Genomic DNA, 21,299 nt, shown 5'->3' with positions numbered 1-21,299 from the left:
CGAACTGAAAAAAGAATGGACCACCCAATTCATTTTCGTTCTGAAGCTTCATACGCAATCATACGCAGAAGATTATTACAACTACCCCAGCTCAAAGGTGACAAATTTTATTTTGATAAAATTGTCGCAAACATTTTTTTCTAAGCATTTTAATATAAAAGACGTATACTGACTCACGATAAAAATAAAATGCACGCCAAATTTAATTTTCACCCTAAAATTTTTTTAATAATAAAAAAGAACTCACATTGTCCAAATGAAAGTTATGAACAATTATTATCTAATTGTTTTGTTCGTAATAATGTATAGTAATACTAGTTCGATCATAATTAATCAAAAAAGGTTGTGTATGGGTAACCAACTCTAAAGGTTCAGTTTACTGGATTTAATGAGATTTAAATTGTCATTAAATTATCCTAATCTTTTCCCATTATAATAATAATCGTTCACGAATTAAAAAAGACATAAATTCAATATATTCATATGAATAACAAAATTGTTAAATTTATGTTAATATTTTCTACCTTCAAGTGAAATTTTTAGTGACTTAATTTGTACCTTTTTATTAATAGACAAAAATTCTTTGAAAAATAAGAAGAACGAAATGTGCACAAAATATTTTTACGTAAGAGTTATTTCCGACTTCAATAATAATATCACATTAATTATCATTATTATCCAAAATTTCAATAATAGATTATTTATTATTCATTTTTCTTTTTTAAAAAAAAATGTACTTATGAAAGAAAAAAATTGAATTGAAAATCAGGAAAATCTTCATTTTGTAATAAGAACTTTAAATTAATAAAAGGATTTTTAAAAAAAGGTTACAATTTAAATTTACTACGTGTATCTTAAATCCCTTTCATCTTATTTATTTATTTATTTTTTTTTTGTAAAAAGAATTGATCAAGGATTGAGATTAAATCGTGAATACGACTTTATTAACTAATTTTCATTTTCACTATTATTAATCAAATGCTTGCATTCCTATTTTTAAATACAGACAGAACTTGAGCAATATAATATCACTCCGGTTTTCAACCATTTTAACCATTTCAAAATCGGTAAACATCAATTTTAAACTTAAAAATGAATTACGATCATGTGTAGTTACTCTCTATCACGTGATAATATAACATTAGTTAACAGAATGCGGTATTTATATGATAGTGATTCAAATTCTTTAATATGATATTATAAAGTGTACGCATAAGAGTCTCCTTCCAAGATCAAATGATCAAAGAAATTATACTAGAGAAACGAAAACCATTAAAGTCCGTCACGTTTATTTACTCAGTATCTTTTTTTTATTAAAACATAACAAACAAAAAATTAATTACGAAAAATAGCAATTTTTATAATAACAGGTAATAAAGTAAGCAATTTTACGAAATCATTAGTAAAAAAAAAGGAGGTATAATCAAAGCAAGGGCAATATATGAGGTAACGTCAGCGGGCGAAAGGAAGGAAATTGCATGGGCTACCACAAAATCGTCTGATGCAGTACAGTAGAATGTCCTTTGTACAAAATTTGAACATTCTATAGAATAATTATTCATAATTCTAAAAAACACGATTGGTTGATAAATTAAACAAAAATGTAATGATTGTGTTTAAAGGGAGAAATACATATGGAGGTATGATGTCGAATTTGACTGATTTATTATTATCTTAAAAAATTAAAAATTTATCTTTTTCTGTAACTTACAAATTTGAATCAACCCTAAATTAACTTTGATAACCCAAAAAAGTAGTATTAACCAGAGAATATACTGACACATATAGTAACAAAAGCTAATTTCTCATTTTTTTTTGGAGAGAGGGAATGAGAAAAAATTAGTGATGATTATGATTTATTATTTACGAGATATCATTAAATTAACTTTGAGTAGAATAAATTTTCAAACTAATTTCGAGAACATTTCTTTCTTGGAACTACAAAATATTGTACAGATTTGCTGTCTGCAAGTTATTATGATATTACAAACTCTCCTTAATTCTGATCTCGTTTATTATCTCCAAATGAATGAAACTCAAGTCTGGGAACATTAAAAGTTAAGAGCTCTCACTTATGCAAGTAATGCAAGTAACTTCTTATATTTATAGGGAACTCTTCTCTATATAAACTTCTTAACTCAGAAACTCTAATCATGAATTTTGTAACTTTAATTTGCGATTATTGTATAATAATAAGTTAAAATTCCAAAAGATTTTAAGAAGAAGAAATGATCAGTAATTAATCGATTTATATATATATATATTTTTTTTTGAAATTCAAAAATTGGCTATAAGATTATGAAAAATTAGAAAACTAATAAAGACTTTTTTTAAAGAAATATTAAAATATTCATTCAGCTAATAATTATAGTAGTCGATCTTATAAGTAGATGATATAATAATTAATCAAGAAAATCAAAAAGTAAAAAAAAAAGGGTAAAAATATAAATTATTTTTTAAATAAATTAGTTAATTTTTTAATATCACGTTTTGGTTTTAATTTTTTTTACTTTTTATGAATTAAGTGAAAAGTTTAAAATTTTAATGATACTGAGTTACTGAGGTACTATGTAATAAAGCTTAATATATTAGACAAAAAAATAAATAAGATAAAGATCAAAATGTTATATGTATATAGGAAAAAACATGATGAATTTGAGAATCCTACGATTCTTATGCAATCTTAAAATTCTTTAAGATAATGGTTTGAGGTGCAGGACGAGATAATCGTCATATTTAGAGCAAAATTTATTTGAATTATTTAAACATCAAAGACTTGAACTGAACGTATAGTGAATAGTTATGTTTGAAATTTAAATAATTCTTTTTTTATAAAATATTTAAAATAGTTTGATAAATTTTAATTTTAATTTTAGTTGAACATTATATGAAAAAAAAAATATTTTAAATTAAACTATATCTGATATAAATTAAATTAGTAATACATGTTGATATATCTTACCGTAGTATATTTGATATGAAACAATTTTAATAACTATGAAACATTACTTGAATTGTTTAAACATACGACAAAATACAAATCTTATTAGGACAAACTATTTTTCACCAAATCACATTAGAAGAAATGTTTATTATTTTTATTAATTAAAAGTATATTTAATTCATTTTTGTAATGATTTAAATATTTGAATTTAGAGTAATAATTTTTATTAACAGAATTTATAATGAAAAAAAAATCGACCTTACGATTATTAAAAAAATATAATGTTTTTCTTTTAAATATACTCATTCCTAAATACATTAAATTTCTGAAACACAAAGTTATAGCCTAATAAGTTAGAACTAATTGTTATTTAAAGAATATCAAAATTGTAAATTCTAATCGTTAATGATCGTCCTTTCCGGGTAATATGAAGGGGGTCGAAAAGGGTGTACAAAGTTTTTGGCGTAATTTATGAAACCATACATAATTTAATCATCCAACCGTATTGACAAGGTGTGACCGTATTCACTGTAGTACCGAATACTGATATAAATACAATTACCAATTTTAATTTTAATATTTACATAGAAATTTTCCTTTCAAGAATGTCTTCAAATAACATTACAAAAGATGATGAGAATTTCTTAAAAAATTTTTTAAAAGATTTTTACCGTCAAATTATAAATTTGGAGAATTATACTAAATATAAAAATATTTTATCAGAATGGATACAAGAATTTCTAATTGATAATGAAAAAAATCCTGAAATAATTTTAAAATTAATGGAAGAAAATGAAAATTGGTTTTCAAGTTTGATAGGATTTTTTTATGAATTTGGTATAGTACATAATACCATTGATAAAAATAAATCTTTTGATTTATATTTATTATCAATTAATAAATATGAATAAAATGAAGATAAAAAATTAACTTCCATGTATCAATTACTTAATATCATTATTTCAAAATATTTATTATCATTCTATTATTATAAGGATATTTTATATAATAAATATTCAATTTCAAAGGAATTTAAAACTTTGGAATATGCACATGTAATGTCTTATTATCAGTTCGAATATTTTAATGGATTAAAAATAAATTTATGCAAAGATGAATTGAATACTATGGAAAAATATTTTGAATTATTAGATAAAAGTTCTATTATATTTAATAAGAAAGAGTTAGTAAAATTAAATAAGCTTAATTATTATTGTTATCAATATGGTCAATATGGAATAGAAAGAAAGAAAGATGAATTAAAAGCATTTGAATTTTATCTGAAATCAGCAGAAGAAGAAAATTTAAATGCACAGAATAATTTAGGTTATTGTTATCAAAATGGAATTGGAATAGAAAAAAATGAAAAAAAAGCGTTTGAATGGTATTTAAAAGCTGCTGGTAAAGGAGATATATATGCACAATATAATTTAGGTATTTGTTACCAAAATGGAATAGGAATTAATAAAGATGATAAGAAAGCTTTTGAATGGTATTTTAACTCTGCTAAAGAATATTCACAAGCACAAAATATATTAGGTAATTGTTATCAAAATGAAATTGGAGTAAAAAAAGATTTAGAAGAATCCATTTATTGGTATAAAAAAGCAGTAGAAAATGGAAATAAATTTGCACAATATAATTTAGGTAAATGTTATGAAAATGGAAAAGGAGTAAAAAAAGATGAAATTAAAGCTTTTAAATTATATAAAAAATCAGCTGAACAAGAATTTGAAGATGCACAATTTCAACTTGGAAAATGTTATGACCAAGGAATTGGAACTAAAATTAATAGAACAAAAGCATTTGAAATGTATAAAATAGCAGCAGAAAAAGAGCATGATATTGCACAAAATAATTTAGGATCACTATTTGAGTATGGTAAAGGTACGAAAAAAGATAATAAACAAGCATTTTATTGGTATAATAAAGCAGCAAATAATGGTAATAAAGTAGCACAATATAATCTTGGAGAATGCTATAAATATGGATTTGGAGTTGATAAGGATGAAATCAAATCTTTTGAATATTTTAAAAAATCATCTGATCAAGGTTATTTAGATGGTCAATTTCAACTTGGATATTGTTATGACCAGGGATTTGGAACTAAAGTAGATAAAACAAAAGCATTTGAGCTATTCAAAATAGCTGCAGATAATGGAGATGAAGTAGCACAATATAATTTGGGAGAATACTATGAATTAGGACTTGGTGTAAAGAAGGATGAAAGTAAAGCATTTGAATATTATAAAAAATCAGCTAAAAATGGATATTTAGAAGCAAATTTTATACTTGGATATTACTATGTAAATGGAATTGGAACTGAAATTAATAAAGAAAAAGGATTTGAATTATATAATGAGGCAACTGGTAAAAGTAGTAATGTTGAAAATATTTTATGTAAAAATGAGGATGAAATAGATGATTATTTGGGTAAAGTTAATTATTGGTATCATAAATCTGCAGAAAATGACAATAAACTTGCATTGTATAAATTAGGAGAATATCATGAATTAGGAAAAGGCATTTGTAAAAATGTAATGCGAGCAATTGAATTTTATGAAAAATCAGCCAACCAAGGATTTATAGATGCTTATTATAAGCTTGGATATTTTTATAGTAATGGAATTCAATATGATGTTAATAAAGAGAAAGCATTTGACTTATATAAAATAGCTGCAGAAGGAGGAAATGTTGAAGCACAAAGAAAGCTTGCAATTTTATATTTAGATGGTGAAGGAACTGAAGAAAATATTGAATTGGCTAAGTATTGGTATAATGTGGCTAAAGTAAACGAGGACTTTTGTTAATATCGCTTTTTATCATTATGCAATGATGACAAATATATACTTATTTTGCTTGAGAATTTTAAAAAATGTAATAAAAAATTTTTTTGGTTATCTAGAATAAAGAAAGCCCAAAATTTCGATATAGTTCAATGTATTTGATATCAACTAATTTAAGTTACGTAAATTAAAGAAATGATTGCAATTAACATATTAAACAATTACATTAATGAATCTTGCAAGAAATGCTATAATTTATGTGAATTATGGCTTTGTCATTTTCATGCGCCTTATTTGTTTGTTTTCTTTAATACTTCTAAAATTATTAATTTTACTTTAAATTCGCTAAATTTGGGCTGAAATTAATATAAAGTAAAAAATGAATCATATTATCATTAATCAACCAATCAATTTTCAGTTTAGTGTGAAAATGTAAAAAATTGCAGTCACTCAAAAAATATGAAGAATTATCAAAAAGTGCGGAAAAAACTGTAGTCATTCCTTCCTGAACTTGGAATGGAAAACGATTCACCCAGTCTATTTCAGTTCTGGATTGATATTATTGAATGGACTGACTTGAGACATATCAAATAGAATGAGCCAGTTCAGTTCCATAATCATAGAAAGATCAGAAAGACAATATGCAGCCCATTAAAATTACCCCTCCAAGATGAATCTAAAAGTAGTAGTTTCAAATTTTTAGACATGATAGATGTTAAGAAAATAAGCAAAACATCAAATAGTATATAATTCAAAATTAATATAGTATCTTAACCAGTTTGGCACTTAATAATATATTACAAAGTTTCAAATATTTTTTTAAAATACCTTTTTTTTATGACTATTAGGCATTTTTTTCACTTTATTGTTAGATGATTTGTATCAGTCTTCTTTGGTTGGTACTTTTAAATGTATATTACCATTTTTTAATCTGCTGAGAAGTTTTTATTAGGCGACATAAAGTTAAAAAATTGGTTCTCATATCCCGGCCGGGTCACCAGAGCGGGAATCTTAAATTTTTTTTTTTTTTTTGTTAACCAATTAAATTGCTCTAAACTATATCACATGATAAATTAAATTTGTACGCATATCTGATATATCGTAATACTATCTGCTATGTAAATGCCTAACATTTAACGAACAATAAAAAAAATTTTTTTAAAAAAACTACAATTAAACATGAGAAATAAACTTGTAATTAACTTGATATATAAAATTTGTCTGACTTTTTATTGAATTGTTATATTAATATAAACGTTACATATGAAATTTTCCGTATTACATGATCGGATGAAAAAAAATTTTATTCTAAAAAAAAAAATAAAAGGCCGTGCGGCCGGGTTAAATTGAAGCAAATTTTGATATGAGAACCAATTTTTTAACTTTATATCGCCTTATCTTTATTAAAGATTTTTTCTTGTTATTAATAAACGTGTAATATTGTAATAGTTACAAACTGTATATAAATACTAAGACCATTGTAGCATAGCGGACATCCCTATTTTATCACAATTTTGCCGATCATTTGCCGATCATTTGTTGATCACTATTTTATCATATCACATTTAATATTAGATTTTTTTTAAAGTTAATCTCAGTTATCTCAGCATCCAGTGATCAGAATTTTATGATTTTTAGCTTGTTAGAAAGCTTAGGACTTGATGAATCCGATCATCTTTATTTTACAAAATTTGGAGTTATATATCTTGAGATATTTGCATTCGGAATCTTCTAATTATTTTATTATATAATTTATCTTATTAGTTGGAGTAATTATACAATTATAATTCATTAATTTTCATTAATCAAAATAAAATATTAATTTTTATTATTAAAAAATTTCAATAAAGTGACTTTTGCAATTTAATAAAAATTATTATATTAATACTAATTATATATCATTATAATTTAACCATTGTTGATACATTATATCATATTGATTTTCTACATCACATTCTGTTCTTTCTAATATGTTTTCAATATTCTCTTCTTCATCATTTTCATCATCATTATTATTTTCCTTTTCAAATAAAGGGATTTCATTTTCTTTTAATGATGTCGACAATCTTTGATCCAAACTCTTAATATTTTTCTCAATTCCAGATGATAAATAATCAAAACAAAAATTACATTTATCATCATATAAAGTACTTAAACATTCTTTATGAAAACTGTGTCCACAAAGTAAAACAATTCCATTAGATAAATCTATACTATTTGATAATAAACAATTATTTGCATCACAAAATTTATCATCTGCTGGTATTTTTTGTGTATTCCAGCCTAAAGGAAGTACCTTTACATCCACTTCAATATCAAAACTTGGAAGATAAAATTTTGGATATCTATCATTATTAATTTGTTTTGTATTTCCTATATTCTGATGAATCTTATCAAATATTGAGAATAAAAATAATGAAACCTTTTTTTCTAAAGATTTTAATTCTTTAATTTGAGACTTAGCTGGATTTCTCAAATTAACAAAAGAATTTTTAAAAGGATTATTATTTCTTTCAGCATCAATAATTTTTGCTTTTTGTATAATTTGTAACTCTGAATTTGATTCTGCTGTTTGATGCCTTAAAGAGCTATGAAAATTTTCAACAAAATAATCATTAAAAATTGGTAAATTATTTTTTAAAATATTAATTATTGGATGATTTTTTGAAGTCCAATAAAATACATCACTTAAAAACATAAGTGGTGCTTTATTATAATTATGTCTTCTCAATCTTTGAAATAATATCCAAATTTTTACAGTACTTTCTAAATATCCTTCAAAAAATCCACTTCTAAAAAGTATTGCATATATATCCAAAGTAAGTGGAATAGAATTATCTAATAAATCTATCATCATTTGATATTCTGCATCTTTTAAATTTCCAAATCTTTTTGTAACAATATCACGAATATTTTTCCATCCATGATAAGTTAAATGTAAAATAAGATTGATTACTGTTTGTTTTGGTTTTTGAGATAATATTTTTTTATCTCCAAATAAGTTATGATATAGCATCTCAAAAAAGAAATGATATGTTTGAAATAGTATTTCTCTGCTGTTTAAAGAGACATGAAGTGGACCTATCATAGGAATTAAATTTAACACTTGCTCTGGAACTCCAGAATTAATGCCTTTCTTAATTCTAAGTGTTATAGCTCTTCTTATATTTACTTGTCCTGGCCAATCAGCAATTACAGGAATGATAAAATTATTTAAATAATTTTCTTCAATATTTTCTAATCTTTCAAATGCTTTAAATACATAATCTAAACATTCAATATAATCCTTAGTACTATGTAAAGGATGCAAAATAAAGTCTACTAATTTGCTATTAGACATTGATCTTAATTCATGGTAATTTTGAATTCTACCATCATAATTATGAATATTAAGTAGTTCAACTCTATTTTCATAAGAATCTTCAATTAAAAAATTTTTCCATAATTCTTTTTGCATATAATAACTTTTACCTAATTGATTCATAAAATTATTTTTAATGTTATTAATAATTAATCCAGAATCAATTCCTTTAGGATTATGTATTGAAAAATTATTTAATGAATAAAATGGTATTTTTGGAATTTTAGTATTTGTATTCAATAATATTGTTACAAAATGATAAATATTGTGAGTTTGTAACAATGTTGGTTGATTACGCCTATGAATATTATGGTAATCATCTATATTAAGAATAAACATATTTTCTATATTTTGTAAACAATAATTATCTACAGTTTGTTGGTGTTCATTTGAAATAAAATTTTTTTTACGATTTACTGTTTTTCTTGTTACTGAAACTCCTATATTTGCCAATGTATCAATAGAAGAAGAAGAAGCTCCAGAAGTTTCCAAGTATGATCCAATATCAACTTTAATTCCATTAATATATTTATTATTAATGCTAGCTAAAAAATAACATAAAGAAACTAATTTTTTTTTGTTGTTATTATTTGTTGTTTCAGATTTAGTATTAGGATTAGTTCCAGCATATAATTCATCAAAAAATCCAATTAAATCTTTATCAGCTGTTTCTAACATAGTTTTAAAAGCTATTGGATCATAAATAGGTTTAAGATTTAATCTATGTTGATTATTATAAAGAATATTAGACATTTTTATTATTTTACTACTTAATTTAATTTCACTTAAAATTTTTAATTGTGTCATAATTTCTTGATAATCTGATTCAAATTGTTGTAATTCTTCTCCAGTATATAAGATATCTTTTCTAAATAAATAAGTATGATTTCCTATTTTTGATATATTGTCATTATTATTTTTTCTAGAAATTGGTGCTTTATATTCTTCAGTTTGTAAATATTGAGAATCTTTATCAGTTTTTTTTTTACACATACTGCAAATCATTGCAAGTTCATCTAATTCTAATACTTTAATTAATCTTGTTGGAACTTTTTGAAGACTAAATTGTTTGCTTGTATTTTTTGATTGATTTAAGTATTCATCATGTTTTGGATGTTGACAAGTTTTTATTTGTTTAGTTTCTATTGATTCATTTTGTATAACTTCTATTGATTCATTTTGTATAACTTCTATTGATTCATCTTGTATAGCCTCTATTAGTTCATCTTGTATAGTTTCTATTGATTCATCTTGTAAATTATCATTATCATTTAAATTGTTTTTTTTAATTGGAATAGGTGCTTTGTATTTTTCATTTTGTAAATATTCAGAATCTTTATCAGTTTTATTTCTACACATACTACAAATTTCTGAAGATTCATTTAATTCTAAAACTTCAATTAATCTTTTTGGAACCTTTTTAAGATTAAGTTTGCTTGATTTTTTTTTTGTATTTTTTGATTGATTTTTATATTCATCATGTTTTGGATGCTCACAACTCTTATTATAATTAATATTTCTAGTTTCATTTAAAATAAATTGATTGTAATGTATTTGGCATAAATACATTCCAACTGAAATAATTAATTCAGTAGATTTTGGTATTTTAGTGTTATAAGTGATTGGCTTTATTCTTCCATTACATTCAATGGAATCAAAATTGCAAATATTTGAAAAAGTAGAAGTGTTATCCATTTTTTATAATTAAAAATTATGAAAGTATTTAAAAAAATATTGTTTTTTTATTTTAAATTGGATTGGATTTTCTAATTTTGCTAAAGCAATTTTTTTGTCTATTTATAAAAAAACTGATTAAATATAACACATAGAAAACTTTTAAAATAATTAATTTTATCTTATATTTTTAAAATAGTAAACAAAAATAAATTTTAGAAAATATATAAAGTTTTAAAATCAAATAATCATATATTACTTAAAATTGACTAAATATAACATATAAGTAAGTTTTGGTTTCAAGCGAATTAGGATGCCATTTTTTTACCATATATTTCTAAATGGTTAACAAATATATAATGAAAATTTCAAAGTTGGCTTAAAAGTCTGTGGCTTTGTACAAAACTTTGAAGTCTAAAAATTGCAAATTTATTAAAATTGACTAAATATAGTATATAGGTAACTTTTGGTTTCAAGCGAATTAGGATGCCATTTTTTCACCATATATTTCTAAATGGTTAACAAATATATGATGAAAATTTCAGAGTTGGCTTAAAAGTCTGTGGCTTTGTACAAAGTTTTAAAGTCTAAAAATAGTAAATTTCCTAATTAAATACTAAAAATTTATATATAAAATTAATAAATATCAATTTTAGTAATGAAAAAGGTTTATTATTTTATTCTATATCGTTAAAAAACTTAAATTTATCAATTTTTATAGCCCGGCCGAATGTATATCGGTGTAGCCAAGCCAGATCGGCCGATTTTATATAATGTGATAATTCATAATAGAAATACAAAATCGTGAATATCTTGGCATCTAGTGATCCAAAATTAATGAAAATACCACCATTTGACTCGTCTCGATGAGGCGAATCCAATGAGCACAACTTTATCAAAATTGGATGACTGAATTTCGAGATATTGTTTATTGAAGTTTGAAAAATATATATGATCAGCAAAATGATCGGCATGGTGATATAAGCATGTCCGCTATGCTGACCATTGTGATATATACCTGCCAGTATTCACTACTTGTAAAATTTTCAATTCAATATTTAATTTTCATAATAAATAAGTATAATAGTTTTTGAAATAAAATATTTATAAATTATGTTTGATATAAAACAATTGCTATGAAATGTTTATTTTTGAGAATAAATTTTCTATCTTTTTTTCAGTTTCATTGGAAAATAATGAGTAAGAAATATTGAGGCTTAGCACATAAAATATTTTAATGGGTACAAATTTCTTTAGTAATTTTTCTCGAACAGATTAATTTTTATAATCGATAATTAAATAACAACCCTATAAAAAAATAGTTCCGTTTTTTATATTCCATCTTTTTCCTGTAAAAGGTTCATATTTCTGGAATAATAACCCTACTATATCACAGAATTTATCGAATTATTTATATTTTCTGAGAATTGATCCATGGAAGGCTCATTTTTATGGAGTTTTTACAGAAATAATGGGTAAAATTTTTTATAGGGCAATAGAAGACATTAATTTTATATATGATACTGTAAATAATAAGTAATAAAATTATTAAAGTCTGCATTTATTTATCTGCTAATTTTAAATCACTGTAATTCTTTCCCATTACATATAACAAACAGTTATTGTAAGAGTTATTATGACTTATAATATGATGGACTGTTATAATTATTGATAACTTTATAGCAATTATTTCTTAATGTGATTGTTTAAAATAATGGATTTATGTCAATTTAATATATTATGACACAATTTATCAGTATAAATTGCTTTTTTTTTCTTCGAAAAATAAAATTTTATTTATTTTATTTCCCAAAAAAAAAATGTCAAAATTAAATAGTGATGTTCTTTATCATATTTTTCAAGATTTACATTACTTAATTACTGCTAATTCAAATAATGAAAGAAATTTTAAAAAATCTCTACATCATTGTTTGCTTATTAACAAACATTGGTGTGAAATCATAATTCAAATTTTATGGAGTTATCCTTATAAATATGCTTATAACAAAAAATCATTATTAGATATTATTATTTCGCATTTATCAGATAATTCAATTAAATTTTTGAAAGACAAAAATATCATTGAAGCAAATTATCAAAAGCAAAAACTTTCATTTAACTATGTTAGATTTTGCAAATATCTTAATAATATTCATGAAGTTATTCCAGATGAAGATTTATTAAAGGAAGAAATTTATAAGCTTTTTATTAGTGAATGTTCATCAATTAAATGTTTGAGTTCAAATATGATATCAGTTTCAATATGCAAATATCCAGGATCAAATATTTCTCTTTCAAATCTATATGAGTTAGATATAAGAAGACGTTTATGTACGTTTTATCATGAATTGGCACAAATATGCAGGTCAATAGAAAAAATTTACATAAGTATTTATGAAGAAATTTCTGGAATTGCTGAATTAATTGAAATGCAAAAACAGATTAAATACATATTTATAGATAAATATCACAAATGTAAGAAGATAAATCAAGCTTTAGAAAAACATGTAAATTCAATTGTTCATTTGAATTTGCATTTAAAAACAAATGAATCCTTTCAATATGATTTTCTCCTTCCAAAATTAGTTAATTTACAATATTTAAGAATAAATGATACAAATTATCAACTAAGTAAGCATAAAATATATTTAAATTATTATAACCTTCAAATACTTGATTTATTAAACGTATCACTTGATATAGCAATAGATATTATTCAAAATACAAATGGAAGTCTATGGAAAATTAAAATCAAATTTGCTAGTTCTGATCGAGCAAAAGAATATAATCAGTCAATCTACAAATATTGTCCAAATATAAAATATGTTACAGTATTTTTAACCCGTGAGGGAACCCTAGAAGAACTGGAGAAAATCTTCATCAATTGCCAACACTTGGTAGCAATAGATATAGATGAGCAAATCATGAATAAATATTATGATAAATTTCTGGATTTATTGGTTGAATTGGCTCCATTCACTTTATACAAAATTCATCTTGGTTTTATTCTATTTAATGAAGAATCTTTAAAATTATTTTTTACTAAATGGAGAAATAGATGTAAAAAAACTTTACATTTATATCATCGTACTAATCACTGGCATAAATTTATTGAAATATGTGAAGTGGAAGCTATTGAACTTAATTATTATGATGATGATTTTTGGAATCATGAAATTAAATGGTCAAATGAATAAAAGTGGATGAATATAATTATTAACATAAATTTTTTAGAATGTAATTGGTATAATTCATATTTTGAAGTAATAATGTGTTTGTGTGCATAAGATAAATAAATGGGTTATCTGTTCATTGTTAAAACTTTTAGATCAAACTTTTGGTGTTTTTATACTTTTAAGATTCAGTTATTATTTTATGAGAAATGAGTTTAGAACAAAAAGTTTTAAAATGAATAAAATCATAATTTCACAAATGACTTTTTTAAAAAATAATTTACCAGAATACATATCTATTAATTTATTCAGAACTTTCAAATAAAAAAGAGTGGTGAAAGTAATGCAAATTGTTTTCTTGGTCCGCTTATTAATATATCATAAAAATACCATCTCAGAAATTCCAAGAATAGGAGAGGAGAGTAGATATATGATTATATTATTTTTTTATTTGCTTTGTAAAAAGAGTATTCTTTTTCTTCAAAAACTATAATTTGAGAAGTAATGTACTCACTGTGCATAGTCAACAATAAAAATAAAGCAAGAGGGATCTTTTTGAATTAAATTTAATATAAAGGATTTATTGAAGTTGTTTATAAAAATTTGAATGTTTTGTATAACATAAATTATAATTTTATACATTCATATTTTATTTTTATTGTGGCTGAAATTTAATTAGTCCCACATAAGACTGGCCAATCACCGCATCTATAATTCTATTATTCTTTGATGGAATTCTTTTATTCTTTGATAGAACGATTTTTGTCAGAATTTCCCAAGATGAATTCTAGATTAATTATCTACCTGCAAGGAATGAATGTAGAGAAATTTTTCATAAAAAAAAAAATTCCTTAGCAAAATACTTGCATATACTAAAAAAGCTTTTTGAACGTTATGAACAAATATTTTTTTAGAAACAAGTAAACATTAAACATGTCAGGGAGCTTTAAATATTAATGAATAGTAAAATTTAATAATGATTAGAAGTTTTGAGATGAAATTGTATTTTTTGATGGGTATATATATTAATAACAAATAATAGAATCAATATAAATACTCTATGACTGAAAAGATTTTAGGCTTTTAATTATATAATGTACTAAGCCATTAATAAATCTTCAAAAAAAATTCTTTCATGACTGTCAAGAAAAAAGGATCGGATAATTATGTCCTTTAATAAAGAAAAAAGAATTTAGTTACTAATTATTTATTAATAAAAATACATTAGGCTTGCAAAAAAAATTTAATAAAAAAAAATTATCATATTAATTTTGTGAAAGAAATATGTCTAATTTAATAAAAAATTCTAGTGCTATTTCATATTAACAATTATTAGCTAACTTTCAATGTAAAAACTACTATATAATTTAAATATGGCAAGAAATTTAATAATCTCTGCAATCGTGTTATCATGTGATTTTTCGTATTGAAAATAATATGAATCATCATCTTTACACGAATTTTTAATATGAATCATTAAATTCAAGACATAAATGGTACCCTACTTGATTTTTTAACAGCATATTATATAAGTTTATTGTCATAGTATATTATTATTATGGTTATTTAAGTAAAAATTGAAGTGAATCACCATTTTCATGAATTTTTTAATTTTATTCATAATAAACACCATAATAAGTAATAACATTTTTATTATATGCTTTATACAAAATTTTGTATCTTTATTAGCATTATTTATTAACTGCTATTTAAGTAATCAAAATATTCATATAAAACAATTTAAAATATTACTATGGTGATTTCGTGGATAAAATTTGATGATTCATCAAAAAAATCTAATATAAAAATATTAAAAAATTTATTGAGAATGACGATTTAATTAATTTTATAGATACTAGTACAAAAAATTTATATAAAACATATATTTAGATGATTCATCAAAAAAATATGATATAAACATATTAGCAATTCATGAAAATGGTAGATTCACCTATTTAATCTTTATATTTATTATAAATAATACTAATACAAAAAAAATTCAGAATTTGTTGATTCATCAAAAAAAAAAACATTAAAATATTAAGAATTCGTTAAATGGTGATTCACTTCAATTTTTGCTCAAATAACTATAATAAAAATATAAATACAATATACCATTAAAAATCCAAGTAGGCCAGTAGGGTACCATTTATATCTTGAATTTAATGATTCACACAAAAAAAAATCTGGTATAAAAATATTAAAAATTCATGTAAAAAGGTGATTACAATTTTCAATACAAAAATCACATGATATCATCGCAAAAATAAGATTTTGTCAATAATTTTGAAAATGGCAATAAATGACAAGCATATTTTTTTATAAACAAAAACAAATTTTTTGACTATCATACAACACTATAAGAAAGTCATATAAGAAGAGAAATTAGTAGTATTTTTTTTGAAAAAAATTCTTTCTTTTTATTTGGTAAAAAAAAATTAAATTTTGATCGTTATGACACAATTGACACAGATTAAAGTAATTATATACTGATTATTATGATATTTGGATTACTATTTTTTTTTTAAAAAAAGGAATTCATATCTTTTTTTTGATTTAATTAAATTGAAATAATAAAAATAACATATCAATAAAAAAAAAAATTAACATTACTTAATTTAGTTAGTAAAATCTATGCAAAGTAAAATTGTATTTTGATAAAAAAAATCCCTTAATAAAATTAATGGTCATTTTTAGCTTAACTTCTGATGAAAAAAAAATCTTAGACATTATTTGTTTAGTATGCTAAAAAATCATCACCACTTACAAACCAAAATTTACCTAATTTCACAATAGAAGCTGTTGCAAAAAAAAAAATTTTTATTTATAGCGAATAAATGGTTACGTAATTCTTATATAATTTTGTGAAACATCTATCTACAAGATGGTGTATAGTTTTCCAAAAATAAAAAATAATCAACTATCCTTACTCATAATTTTGTAAGATCAAAAGGAAATTCTGAATTTTAAGCAATTCCCATATAAGAATATGCTTCAAACTTATTAATAAATTTCTCTCGAAACGAATTAAAATTATTTGACATTATACTCAATCAAAATAGATTATTGCTGATTCCTGATTAACGGCAATCAAGATTCAAGCAACATATTATTTTTTTTGTAAGTAAATTATTAAATATATCGTTTTATATAGAAAATTACAATATTAACAATACCAAATTATCATATTTTATAATATCACTTGTAATATAATAATATCAACCATTTTTAATTAACGTATTGAATAACTCATTAGTAATAGTCACAAAATGGACAAATCAATCTTACTGGGCCCTTTTAAACGTAATTTGGGTTAGAATTAATAAATATTTGATCAAAATTGTTTTGTCATAATTCTAGCCCAAAGGGTCAGAAACGTAGCATTTTAGATACTGCAATAACTTTTTTTATTTGAATAGATTCATTTTTATAGATTGTTACAATAGTTATACTCGACTATAATACATCGTGAGTTTCAACAGCTTTGATATAGTAAAGTAATTTCTTCAATCTTTATAATTTTCTAATCAAATTGCAGAGGAATATTTTCGTCCAATATATGTTTAGGGAACAAGTCCATATTATATTTTATTTTTTTACAATTTGAAATATCTCGTATTCTTCTACAGAAAATTCACCATTAGCACACTTATGACATCTTCCACTGATGCATTCTGATTCACAATAGTCACAAATAGCATTTTCTATCAACCCTAATTCATATTATAATGATGATTAAATACGCAATGAATAAAGTAAAATTTGAATAAGTGAATATCATAGTATAAAAAGATTTAGTGATAACTTACCAAAACGATTTAAAAATACTGAAATACTATCTGAATATGCAATAGGTCGAAATGCATGATTATTTGGATGTTTATCAATATTTGGTGATTTGAATTTACAATCTTGACATAAATTATAATTGTTACAAAATGTACAATTCCATCTCATTCCATGAATTTTCTTGTTGCAGGACTTACATACTATACCATAATGCACAGCAAATTCTATGAATGTATTATAAAGAAATCATAAATAATTTTAAGAAAATCTTCGTACTATAATACTATATTCAAAAAAATTATGATGGTACATACGAGGAGCACTTTCAGCAGACTCCGAATGTGGAATAAGTTTGAACGCATGATCATTTGGATGACGATGAATATGTGACTTGGGTTTACAATCTTGACATAAATCTTAGTCTCTACAGTATGTACACTTCCATCTCAATCCACGAATAGTATATTTACAGTAATCACAAAATACACCATAATGTAAGACGGATTCTATAGAAATTATAAAGAGATTATATAAAAATATTTGGCCATTCACAGATAAAAGGCAATTAATAATTAATTGTACCTGAAGAGGGTCCCCTGATTTGCTTTTTATAACTATCTTTTATACAATATCCACTATTTCCTCGCAAAACAAGATCAACACCACCAAATGATGGTCCATAAGTATGATCGTTAAATATAGCATAATTTTTTTTTACAACACGACTTAAAATATGATTATTAATATCATCACAATTCTTAAAAGAGAATATAAAACTATCCTTAGTAGCGCTATAACTACGATCAGATTTCCATTCAATTGGATTATATCCTCCAAGAATTTGGTTATTAAATTTAACTTTGATAATTGTTATAGTGCAAGATCGATCATCACAAATCTCATGAAATTTATTAGGCTCAAATCCATCACGAGATCCACGAAGAATTAATTTGAATTCATATAAAGAAGTTGACTTATTTGTAATATTTAATTTATCAATCCAATTCGAGATTAATGCAGCGTGTTGAGGTGTAATAATTTTTGAATCAATATTTTGAATTATTTTTGATTTATCATTTGGTCTGCTATCAGGATGTGAATTTAAAAAAATGTTCAATAATCCTTATATAATTCCTTTGGTAAAACTTTCTTATAAGGTAATACTTCTTCAGAAAATTCCTTAGAAGTTAAACTATCAAACTTAATAAAAGGAATGAGTTGTTGTAAAGTAATTTTTAATATATTGAAATCATCCTTTGAAAAGGTTGCAGGATCAGTAGGAAGTTTAAGATTATGAGCAAGTCCCCATTTAATTACATATTTCCAAACTTGAATTTCGCTCATTTGAAGTTTATTACTTTGAATAATTGAAACTAAAAGTTTTTCTGAAATTGAAGAGGAATTAATTGATTTAAGTATCTTTTCAGGTCTGTTTGAAATTAAGTCATTGCAATATTTTTGAAGTGTTAACAAAGAATGATTTTCAAAACTTGTTTGATATACGAGATTAAAATTTTTTTCCATCCAATTTTTATTATTTTTAATTATATAAATTTGTAAATGGTTAACTAATTCTTGAAGATTAAGTTCACTAGCAGCAATTAAAATCTTAATAATATCTAAAGTATCATATTCCTTCAAAAAAAGTCTTCCTCCGTAAATATATCTGAAATAAAACATTTATATACATTAAAAGTGTAAATATTTGTAAAATAATAACTTGTTTATTATATATTACTTACCTGAGGATTATTTGAAAAATTTCAGGTGAAATATTTGGTAATTTAATATGTACCAAAGTTCCATCATTTTTCTTTTTATTTGTTGATAAAATCCTTTGTAAATAAGTAGAACGATAATTTAGAATAACCATGTGAGCACGGAATATTTTTACGTAAGGGTCATTGCCAACTTCGATAGTAATATCATAATATTCATTATCATCCAAAATTTTGAGTAAATTTTGTGATAACTTTGGTAAAAATCTATTGTCATCCATCGCAATTTATTATCTCTTTTTTTTTTTTTTTTTAAAAAAAAAAATATATTATATAACAATTTCCGATAGTTCCTTATATATTCATTTTCCGCAGATCTTCTATGGTTATTGTACAACAAATGATGGATACACAAGCAGGCGCAGTTTCACAAATTAAAAAATAATCTACTCGCCTAGCTAACTTTAGTATAGCATGATTCGGTAAAACTATGAACTGCAAATCAGTATTATTTGTTGAGAATACATTCGAACTTTCAGATAAATTTCGTATCTGATCCAAAAAAAATATTCTTTCAAGATAATTGGATAAATTTTTTATAAATATAATTATCCGGTATTCACATGATTTTTGCTAATTAACACATAGCTTTTTTTGAAGGTGGATAAATTTTCTATTGTCCAATAAATAATTATCATACATTAGAGTAAATTCTTTTAAAAAATTTACAATCATTTATTTATAAATATCTCTACTCTTACCCTATATTGATGGTCACGTGAATTATGATCGGAAAAAGTATAAATCAGTTAATCAATTGTAAAATAAACTTTCTCTTTCTTTCTTTTCTTTTAATTGTAAAGAAATCTAGTATCTCTAATATATAAAATGGAATCTAACCTTCAAGAAATGCCTTTTCTTGATAAAGCAAATGTTCATTCAATGGAGAAATTGCTATTGATGATGAACTTGAGGAAATACCAGAAAATAGAGAAACTTAAACGTCAGAAATTCACATTGGATTATTGTCATTTGAATCTTGGGAAAATATCAAGAGGTGTTTTAATACATATAGTCTCCAACAAGAGGTAAACTTCAGTACCATTTTGAATATATTTGAATAATGGCTCGAATGACTACTGTAATTCAAGCCGGCCTGTTGAATTACAGTAGTCATTCGAGCCCCTCTCCTTTTGATCCTTAACATATTTAGTTAATATTCATAATAGTTCGGTATTTTAACGTCAAATCATTAATGGATTTTCTATATATCACATGATTAGGGTATGGTACCCAATCTTCCCCAAAAATTTTCCACCCACGTGATCTTAAAAATTTGTCACCGGCGTCACACTCTTCCTGTTTTCCATTTTTACTATGTATTCCAGGGACTCGGATTTTTTTCAGTGTGTAAAATCCTATTTGTCACGCCTTATTTGTCATATGCTTAATTTCTTAATGCCGGCCGAGACATATAATGCCGGCCAAAAATTACGTGGGGTTGGAAATTTTTTGTGGCGTTACTGGGTAAATATGGTACCCACCGGTAGTGTTTCGATCCGTATTCGGGTCCAACCGGTTGAACCCGGATAATTTTATTTTTCGGATATCCGGATAATCGCGGTTTTTACCCGGATAAATATCCGGTTAAAAAATATCCGGTTTTGACCCGGAATCCGGATAATGAAAATAAAAAAAAGTTTTTCTTAAATGTTTAAATTAGTTTTCTTTCTAAATTTTTATTCAGTGAAGGATTGAAATCAATTCCCAAAATAAGAATTGATTTTTAGAGTCAATCAATCGTGATTATTATTCATTTCTTAAGTTTCAATTCTAAAATTCGGTTTATTATTT

The 21,299-nt window shown here is 23.8% G+C and overlaps 4 protein-coding genes across 4 annotated transcripts; 2 read left to right on the top strand and 2 right to left on the bottom strand.

Annotated features, from left to right (window-relative positions):
* Positions 1-3,549: 3,549 nt before the first annotated feature.
* Positions 3,550-5,754, top strand: OCT59_020944 (uncharacterized protein; the record flags this gene model as incomplete). Its single annotated transcript, XM_066149514.1, has 2 exons — positions 3,550-3,781; positions 3,863-5,754. The coding sequence occupies 2 exons, from the start codon at positions 3,550-3,552 to the stop codon at positions 5,752-5,754; spliced, it is 2,124 nt and encodes a 707-aa protein (XP_065990412.1).
* Positions 5,755-7,621: 1,867 nt separating this feature from the next.
* On the bottom strand, positions 7,622-10,786 carry OCT59_020943 (uncharacterized protein; the record flags this gene model as incomplete). Its single annotated transcript, XM_066149513.1, has 2 exons — positions 7,622-8,811; positions 9,103-10,786. 2 exons carry the CDS (start codon positions 10,784-10,786, stop codon positions 7,622-7,624), a joined length of 2,874 nt encoding a protein of 957 aa, XP_065990411.1.
* Positions 10,787-12,585: 1,799 nt separating this feature from the next.
* On the top strand, positions 12,586-13,962 carry OCT59_020942 (uncharacterized protein; the record flags this gene model as incomplete). Its single annotated transcript, XM_025325623.1, has 1 exon — positions 12,586-13,962. One exon carries the CDS (start codon positions 12,586-12,588, stop codon positions 13,960-13,962), a length of 1,377 nt encoding a protein of 458 aa, XP_025180306.1.
* A 3,564-nt stretch (positions 13,963-17,526) lies between these two features.
* On the bottom strand, positions 17,527-19,726 carry OCT59_020941 (uncharacterized protein; the record flags this gene model as incomplete). Its single annotated transcript, XM_025308429.2, has 7 exons — positions 17,527-17,651; positions 17,748-17,951; positions 18,042-18,131; positions 18,198-18,233; positions 18,310-18,849; positions 18,921-19,393; positions 19,470-19,726. The coding sequence occupies 7 exons, from the start codon at positions 19,724-19,726 to the stop codon at positions 17,527-17,529; spliced, it is 1,725 nt and encodes a 574-aa protein (XP_025180307.2).
* Positions 19,727-21,299: the final 1,573 nt, after the last annotated feature.

Source organism: Rhizophagus irregularis, chromosome 3 (genome assembly GCF_026210795.1).
Source record: "Rhizophagus irregularis chromosome 3, complete sequence".
NCBI lineage: Eukaryota > Fungi > Glomeromycota > Glomeromycetes > Glomerales > Glomeraceae > Rhizophagus > Rhizophagus irregularis.
The sequence above is the reverse complement of the archived record's forward strand: the minus strand, read 5'-3'. Positions and strand labels throughout refer to the sequence as shown.